Source organism: Chelonia mydas, chromosome 10 (genome assembly GCF_015237465.2).
Source record: "Chelonia mydas isolate rCheMyd1 chromosome 10, rCheMyd1.pri.v2, whole genome shotgun sequence".
Classification (NCBI taxonomy): domain Eukaryota; kingdom Metazoa; phylum Chordata; order Testudines; family Cheloniidae; genus Chelonia; species Chelonia mydas.
In genome coordinates, this window is record NC_051250.2 from 75,574,345 (window position 1) to 75,583,817 (window position 9,473).

General features: G+C 46.8%; 1 protein-coding gene across 2 annotated transcripts in view; it reads right to left on the reverse strand.

Annotated features, from left to right (window-relative positions):
• The window catches only part of ADAMTS17 (ADAM metallopeptidase with thrombospondin type 1 motif 17), a 252,091-nt gene that overhangs the window by 109,640 nt on the left and 132,978 nt on the right, over positions 1–9,473 (reverse strand). For both annotated transcript variants that reach the window (XM_037911106.2, XM_037911107.2), the window contains exons 11-12: positions 8,507–8,608; positions 5,817–5,962 (exon numbers count right to left, since the gene is read on the reverse strand). In XM_037911106.2, the coding sequence (XP_037767034.1) occupies positions 5,817–5,962; positions 8,507–8,608 (248 nt within the window). The remainder of the gene's footprint in view (positions 1–5,816; positions 5,963–8,506; positions 8,609–9,473) is intronic.

The following is a 9,473-nucleotide window of genomic DNA, read 5'->3' on the forward strand; positions in this document are numbered from 1 at the left end:
AAATGGACCTTAATCAAACTAAATGATAACCCTAATTTCTTTAGATCCAACACATAATCCAGGATGACTGAGAGTGGCACCAGATCAAGCAGGAGGCAGTGACAACAATGCCAATGGAAGAATCTCTTCCATTTCTGCAGGTAAGTAGTGCAGATTGATCTCTTTCTACTTTTCAGTAACACCTGTTGTACTTCCAAAGAGCAGGAGAAGTGTAACCCCATAAACCATCTAGGAGCCATGCCCTGAGATGAAAAACTGCTAGGTTGGGATGAAGCACCCGACCAGCATCCTGTGACAGGAAATGAGGAATGGTCGGGAGCTCAAACAACGGTTGGACAACTAAGTGAAGCAGGTAAGGATACCAAACTTGTCTCGGCCAGGTCAGCACTATAAGGATAATTCTGACTCTGTCCTGTCCGATCTTGTTAATCTCCCTTAGTATCAGCGGTCTTGGAGAAACACATAGAACTTTTTCCAAGATAGAAGGAAGGTGTCTCTTCAAGAGTGGTGGCCCAGACCTGCTCTTGAACCGAAAAGGGGACACTTCCTATTCCTGGAGATAGCAAAGAGATCCACCTAGGGCAGTCCCCACTTTAGGAATATACTGTGGAGAATTTAGGTGCCTAGCTCCCACTCATAATCCTGGGAGAAGTGTCTGCTGAGCACATTGGCTGTGGTGCTCTGTATGCCTGGGAGGTAGACTGCTGAAATTTGGATCTGATGAGCTATGAAACGATTCCATAGTTTCATGGCTTTGTAGCACAGGACACGTGAGAGGGAGCAGATGCGCTCGGACTGACTCAGAATTGTTCTGGGAAGACTTGTGTCTGGAGCTTTAAATTCTTTAAACATATACTGGGTGCTGCAGACACTCAGACCTGGTGTCTAGAAACACGAAGCAGAGTTTCCTACTTCAGGAATCTCACCTTCACAAAGTAACTGGGTTTCAGCAAACTCTATTCTGTAAAGTAACAGAGAAAAAGAGTGTGTGTGTGAGTGAGTGTGAGAGAGAGAACTTATAGCAGTAGTAAGCCAGACACAGCAGGACATGTATTTACTGTACTCTTAACAGTGGTTCTGGCTTTAATCTTAAGATTTCATTAACACGTGAGACACTTTTTTATGAATTCGCTGCTAGGAATTTAAAGCCAACAGCCCTTATTATGGGCATTATAATATAGTAAGGACTAGATCCACTAAAGTACTGAGCACCTCCTAGCCTTCCCAAATCCAAACGAAGCGAGTGGGGGTTGAGGGAGGTTATCACCTTGCAGAATTAGGGACTAAGACAAGCATGCTGTATGGCTGAATGTAACTGGCGGCATGGGCCTGCCCCTCTAATTATGGAATAAAATGGATGTGCCTCCCACAATGGAGTGGCTCCTGTATCAACAGGTGTCTCCGAAGCATGTATCAGGGGAGGAAAGCACGGGTGAGAGCTTTGGTTTTGGACGCATATTAAATATATTTTATTGTATATGTAATGTACAGTTTATAACATATGCAAAACTCTCCACGCAAGCATGTATAAGGATTGTGCCATAATCACACTATACGTGTATGCAGATATACACGTATATATATATCTGCATATGTACACATATTTATATTTATATAGGAGGCCCAATCACCTTTTCAAAAATCAGAGAGTTAGGAATATCCATTGCTCAGGGCCTGATTTTGGATACAACATACACAATTATATCCTATACACAAAATGTACATACCCACGCATATTTCAAAGACTGCTTTTTAATATAGACTCTCTGCCAAGGTGACTTATCGGCAACACAGTGATGCCAGGTTAGAGCCACAAATCAACTTTGAGAATGAAACTTGGATCTGGATCCAAATTTTGTCAGTTCAGCCCATCTCTAATAAAACTCTTTGGAGCTTGAGTCTGGGTTCACAACTTTCTCAGGTCATTACAAGACATCAGTAGGCTAAGAAAGGTGAAATTCGAACCACAATGGGGCTTGTAAAGATGTTTTCAAAAAAATATTACGATAGTAACACTTGTCGCTGAGAACACAAAGGTTACCTAGTCTAATTTAATCTAGTCTGATCTACCCGCATACAGAACTAATGTGTCTTACCTACATACTGCTGGCAAATCATACAAAATGCAGGTTCTGCAATGAAAATCTGTCTTGTATCTTGTATCTGTTAAACAGCGTTGTGTTTGGTTTAACAGCCTGGAACCACCTTCCTACCCGAACTCGTTCTAAAAAATATGTCTATATAGGGGGCTCACACACCACAGTAATGGGGCTAGACAGAACCCATGTCTGTTTATGTGCTGAGGTTTGTGTTCCTGAGGAGGCAGGAAATACAGTATCCAGGTATATATAATTCAGAAACTCATGTCCTTCATATAAAACTGAATTATGCTCGGATTCTAAAAATACAACTCCATTGGCATATGCGCACAGGGGGTTTTCACTGCTGAACACAAAAAACAAAACAAACATAAAAAAACACAAAAAACCCCAGCGATGATCATACAGTCATATCCCTCCCTGTTTCTCTGCAAATTATTTTCATGTGTTTGCTGATTGCTTCCCTTTCCGTGCTTATCACAGTTTGTGACACTGTAGCCATGACATTTCCACCTCTCCAGACAGATTTTGTGCAGCCCTTCTAACTGGCCAGGGGAAGGGAGGGTCCAGCTGCTCTAGGGGCTGAAGGGGCCCAAGGTGTAATTTAGACAGCCCTAGGGGCATGTCAAAGTTACAATAGCAAGGCTGTCATACGGGCTGTGGGACTGCCATACAGGCTTCAGCACTGTATGCTGTGAACCCATTCTGCCATGCCCCTCCGGCCCCCAACACACCTACACCAGACCTTGATGGCCAGCCTCATGGCGGTCTTCCATAGTACCTGAACCAAGGGAATTCTCCCACAGCTGGAACTGGGGCTTTTAGGACTCCGTTATGCCACTCCACCCTTTTAGGCGGCATAAAGGGGCTGGGGCAGAGGTAAAGATCACTCCCTGACTCTAATTCAGCATTGGTTTTTGATCCCCCCACTCTTCCACACAAAGGCACTCCAAGCTTTGGGCAAGAATGGAAGACAGCAGAGCTCTAAAATTAGAACGTGCAGCCTGGGTAACAATGCCCTACCATGCAACCAGTCGTAGGTAATTCCTGCAGACAGTCACACAAATTGTAGAAGTCAAAAGCCAAATCAAGCAAGTAAAGCAACCGGTTTAAAAAATACTGTGTCCCCCACTGACTCAAATGTCAGCTGGCAGGCACGCGCACACACATACACACACACACACAAATCTCCTAGCCAATATTTTTGGACAGCGAATAAACCAGCTGCAGAAGACAACGGGATGCAGCCAGGAATATAAAGTGATAGAAGATCACATGCGTGTTCCCCACCAAGAATGTATATGAGCAAAAGAATTTTAAAATCAACATGCAATCTCGGAGGCTGCAACCCCTGTAATTTAATGAGTGAGACAATGAATGGATTTAGGTTTTGTCAGCAGTACGGTTAAGGAGAGTTTCAAGCCAGCTTCAGCTGATAACAAAGAAGCCACACCGCTCTCTTGTAGAATAAAAAGGGAGCAAGTAAAATCAAGCCTGGATTTTACAGAAATGCAATCGCAGCTCAGCAGCGCTTCTCTGAAGTGATTGTCGTGCTGTCCACAGTTTCAGGTTTCATTTAAAAAAAATATCAGTCTCTAGCTCTCCTGGTTGTGAAGAAGCCCTCCAATATAGGAACAGAATTGACTCTGCAGAGTGCTTTCAACAATAGCTATGCCAACTGCCCCACCCCTCTCAGTGAGAGGTTATGATTCAGATGCCGAGCAGCGATCATTTAAATGGCAACACTTTTCATTGTTTTATCCCTCATACAAGGAAGGAGAGGGAAGGTCACAGATCTGCACCACATCCCCTAGATCAGTCGTTTTCAAACTTTTTTTCCTGGGGACCCAGTTGAAGAAAATTGTTGATGTCCGTGACTCAACGGAGCTGGGGATGAGGGATTCAGGGTATGGGAGGGGGCTCTGGGCTGGGGAAGGGGGCTGGGGTGCGAGAGGGAGTCAGGGCTCTGGACTGGGGGTGCAGGCTCTGGGGTGGGGCCAGGGATGAGGGGTTTGGGGTGCAGGAAGGGGTTCCAGGTTGGAGGGGGGGCTCAGGGCTGGGGCAGGGGGTTGGAGTGCGGGAAGGGGTCACGGCTTTGGGCTGGGGATGAGGGGTTTGGAGTGCAGGAAGGGCTCCAGGTTTGGGGGGCAGCTCAGGGCTCTGGGGTGGGCCCAGGGATAAGGGGTTTGGGGTGCAGGGAGGAGTTCTAGGTTGGGGGAGGCTCAGGGGTGGGGCATGGGGTTGGGGTACAGGAGGAAGTCAGGGCTCTGGGCTGGGGGTGCAGGCCCTGGGGTGGGGCCAGGGATGAGGGGTTTGGGGTGCAGGAAGGGGTTCCAGGTTGGGGGGGGGCCTCAGGGCTGGGGCAGGGGGTTGGAGTGTGGGAGGGGGTCAGGGCTCTGGGCTGGGGATGAGGGTTTTGGAGTGCAGGAAGGGCTCCAGGTTTGGGGAGCAGCTCAGGGCTCTGGGGTGGGCCCAGGGATAAGGGGTTTGGGGTGCAGGGAGGAGTTCTGGGTTGGGGGAGGCTTAGGGGTGGGGCAGGGGGTTGGGGTGCAGGAGGAAGTCAGGGCTCTGGGCTGGGGGTGCACGCCCTGGGGTGAGGCCAGGGATGAGGGGTTTGGGGTGCAGGAAGGGCTTCAAGGTTTGGGGGGGCTCAGGGCTGGGGCAGGGGATTGGGGCACAGGCATGGACTTACCTCTGGCAGCTCCCGGTCAGCGGTGCAGCCAGGGTGCACCGCTGACCGTGCTGCACCCTGGAAGTGGCCAGCAGCAGGTCTGGCTCCTAGGCGGAGGCATGCAAGTGTCTCCATGTGACTCTCACCCGCAGGCGCCGCCCCCGCCCCGCAAGCTCCCATTGGCCGAAGCCAGTGCCCAGGCCAGGGGCAGGGCATGGAGCCCTATGGGCCTCCCGCCTAGGAGCTGGACCTGCTGCTGGCCGCTTCCGGGGCACAGTGCGGAGTCAGAAAAGGTAGGCACTAGCCTGCCTTAGCCGGGCAGCACGCTGACAGGACTTTTAACGTCCCGGTCGGCGGTGCTGACCAGAGCAAGGCGACCCAGCGCCTTACATGCTGTGATCCAGTACTGGGTTGCAACCCACAGATTGAAAACACTGCTCTAGATGATGACTCATTCTGGTCCCACAAGTGGCTGGTGTTTAGGAGATATCATCACTTATTTATCTTCCTGATTCAAAGAGGTGGCAAGCCCAAGGACCAGCCGTGGAGATATTCAAACTCCACTGAGTGGAGCCACGCAGCACCTACCATCATATTATGAATATCTGTCCCTCCCCCGATCTGAGTCCTGCATTCAGAAACCTCAAAGCACTTTACAAAGGGGGCTAAGGATCACTATGACCATTTTATAGATGGGGGAACAGCCATTCGCCCCTCCCCTCAGCCCATCCAATCTCCACTCCTCTCCCAGCAGAGACCCTGGTCTGTGTGGAGAGGTCTCTGCACAGTCTGGTGCTGGGCCACCAGCTCAGCCCTGACCCAGCCTGGGCACTGATCAAGAGGAAATACAGTTTCATTTTCATTCCAATCAGCATCTCATTTCACGTTATGTATGTATTTGACTTGGGACAGTAGGACGCCGGAGACGGTCCCCACTGCCCTTGGGTTTAGCTGCCCACCCCAGGCCTGACCCCTTTTTGCCACCCTTGCAGCAACGTTTCCCAACATACCGCGCGTTAAAGCATCCTGAGGACAAGACGACTTACGGGGGATTGTCGCATTTCCGCTGTCTGAATCGGGCACCGGTGCCACACGTCCTGCTGCACATGCTCCACTGACTCCACGTGCTCCAGTCTCCGTCAACGTGCTCAGGGATGGGAGTTTTACTGACGCATTCCCCAGCTCGGCACCACTGAAACACAATGGGGTTAGCACAGCACAGGCAAAGGCCCCTGACCCCACAGACACTTGTGCATGGAGTTAATAAGAGGATTCCCAAGCATACAATCACGCATGTGTGCAAGTGTTTGGAGCTTCAGAACTAAGGAAAGCAGGACACGTTTTGGTTACGGCTGGAAAAAAGGGAGAGACATGTGGAAAACTGAGCTTTGTCTTCAACCCATGTAAACCAAAAGGGTTTACAGTGACTGCAGGATGGAGCCCTCTGTTGTAACTTGCACAATAACACAGATGATTACCTCAGTAATTCATAGATTAATAGATTCCAAGACCAGCAGGGACCACTGGATCATTTAGTCTGACCTCTTCTATAATAGGCCATAGAACAGTGGTTCTCAACCTATTTGCCATTGTGGGTCACATATGCAGATCCCTGTGTGTTATGTGGGCTGCATCCACACAGTATATATACACTACCTGTATGGCCCTGAGGATGTTCCATGGGCCGCAGCTGTGTGCTGATTGGGCTCCAAGCGGCCCACAGATTGAGAACCACTGCCACAGAACTTCCTCAAAATAATTCCTAGAGCAGATCATTTAGAAAAACACCCAATCTTGTTTTGGAAATTGGCAGTGATGGAAAACCCACCATGACCTTTGCTTAATGGTTAATTAGCTGCCCCTTATTTTCAGTCTGAATTTGTCTAGCTTCAACTTCCAGCCATTGGATCAGGTTATACCTTTCTCTGCTAGACTGAAGAGCCCATTGTTAAGTATTTGTCCTTATTGACTGTAATAAAGTCATCCCTCAACCTTCTTGTTGTTCGGCTAATTAGGTAGAGCTGCTTGAAGCTATCAGTTTAAGGCAGGTTTTCTAATCCTTTAATCATCCTTGTAGTTCTTGTCTGAACCCTCTCCAATTTATCAACATCCTTCTTGAATTGTGGACACCAGAGCGGGGCACTGTATTTCAGCTGTAGTCACACTAGTGCCAAAACCAGAGATGAAATAGCTTCTATACTCCTATTTGAGATTTTTCTGTTTATGCATCCAAAGATCTCATTGGGCCTTTTGGCTGCAGCATCAGACTGGGAGCTCATAGTCAGCTGATTATCCACCACTACCCCCACGTGTTTCTTCAAAGTTAGCTTTTCCCAGGATACAGTCCCCCTTTGTGTATCAGCTACAGTCTGTTCCTACATGAATACATTTACATTTAGCTGTATTAAAATGCATTCTGTTTGCTTGCTCCCAATTTACCAAGATATTGAGATCACTCTATCAGTAACCTGTCCTCTTCGTCATTTACCTCTCCCCTAATTGTTGTGTCATCTGCATACTATCAGCTGTAAACTTCATTCAGGTACTAGAACTTAATCTTCACTCCCTGAAGAAAGTGGGTTCAAGAAATTGTATCCAAACACAACACCTTCATTACAATGGTTCCTACTGCACATACATCATCATCACTCAGTTACACTCCTATATAACCTTAGTGATTCCAACAGGATTGCATTGGGTTGTAATTAAGGGCTGAATTTGGTCCATTTTCTCCATCTATCTGGATGTAATACAATAAATATTGCTAAGCAAGCCCCGTAAAGTGTACACAATTAAGAAACATTTGGAGCTAATGTATTCAGCAAAAGCACACAGGCTAAAATTCTTTCCACCACCTGCACTCAACAGTAAGTACCAAAGAATTTTTAATTAATTTATGTATCTTTCATATGCAGCCAGAAAAAAGGTACATAGTTTCCAGCTTTAGCAACAACTCCCTAAATTACTCTCCTTTAACATAAAACATACGGTGAAATTTCAAGTCTAAAATCTACTGACAGTTAATGAAGTCAAGTTTTTGGGTAATGACTGACATGCAATAGAGACCTGCTAATACAGGTGTTTATTTTCTTTTCCATCAACCATTTTCTCCACCACTCTGAGCTGTGGAAAGTCCAAATATGCACTAGCCATCTGGCTCAGTCTGAAGGGCCCACTAAACCAAGGAATATTCCTAGGCAGAGATCTTAAAGAAAAGAAACCTAACTGAATTGGAACTCATTATGAGCTACCCTCTGTAACTGCATAATTGTGTTAGCACTACTCTTGCCCTTCCTCCTCCTCCCACAAATTGCCTGTTTAAACCTACCTGTTACATCATATCTCAAGTTTAGGGCCAGATTGTGCTGCTCTAATTCACACTGAAAAGTAATGTACTCCTCAAAGAGTCCCATTGAAATGAATGGAACTGAAGAGCATCTTACTACACGACAAGTTACAGGTGGCCCTTAGACTGTACATTCGTCAGGGCAGGGACTACCTTTTCTTCTATATTTGTATCTAGCACACTGGGGCCTTGATTTCTGTTGGGATCTCCAGAGGCTACCGCAATACACATCAAAGAAAAGAAAAAGAATTTAATGCCATTTAATCCAGCTGTTTGTACAAATCAATCAGAACAAAATGTGGGTTTATAAGTAAATATTTCACGTCCTGGAAACGTCAGTCCACAGACATCATCATAAAAAGCAAAACAGGTGCGGAGCATTTTGATTACCTTGTCTGCCCCACATTCTGTGCCATCCAGCGGGGGATCCAGCTTGGTTTTACAAGACGTGTCTCCTTCCACCAGGCACCACAGCCCAGCACACATCAAATGCTGCAATCACAAGGCCAAGAAGTGCGGTTATTGCTTCTGGAGAGGTCAGTTATCATTATGGGATACACTGCAAAGCTCAGTCAGTCTCTCTAATGTGAATCCAGAGGCATCTGGTTGGTTTTTGATCTATTATTTTTTAAGGAGAAATTGACGCTATATGGGGGGGACGGGGGTTGGAAACATGAAAGAGATCAATGGATGCAGATGCATGAAAAAAAGTGCATCATTTAAACACATTTCTTTTCATAGGAATAGATCAGGTACAATAAACGAGGAACGTACAAGGGAGGAATAGACTAGTGCATTGCTATACCAGTCAAGCTACATGCATGCCTGGATTAGCGAGTCACCTCATTGTTTTTAACAACATACAAATAAATAGAATATGGTATACTTCGGCAAGCCCTGCTGAGCTTCTACCTTGCCCAATCAACTGGCAGTTTCCCAAAGGTTTCATGGTATAAGCAGGTCTTGACAGAGGAGCTGAATGAGGTCAGGGCTGCAGCCTCATAGTCTAGTTTGGAGAGAGCGTTCCATGCAGCATGGGAGAACGCATGAAGGCCATTGTGTGAGAAATAGACAAAAGAGCGATAGTTGGCAGGGGCAACGCAATAATATAAAAAAGCAGATAAGCAGGGAGGGGCAGATGTATGAAAGGCCCTGATGGTAAGAAGAGGCATCTTGAATGTGATGTGTGAGAGAAGGAGGAACCCAGGAGATGTGAGAGAACCAGCAGAAAAGAGTACGTTGCATCTTGACACCAGGCCTGAAATGCACTCTGGCTACCATTAACAAGACTGATCAATGGACATTACTGGGATACTGATTTCCACTATATGCTTGCATGACCTGTCATGTCAGAAAA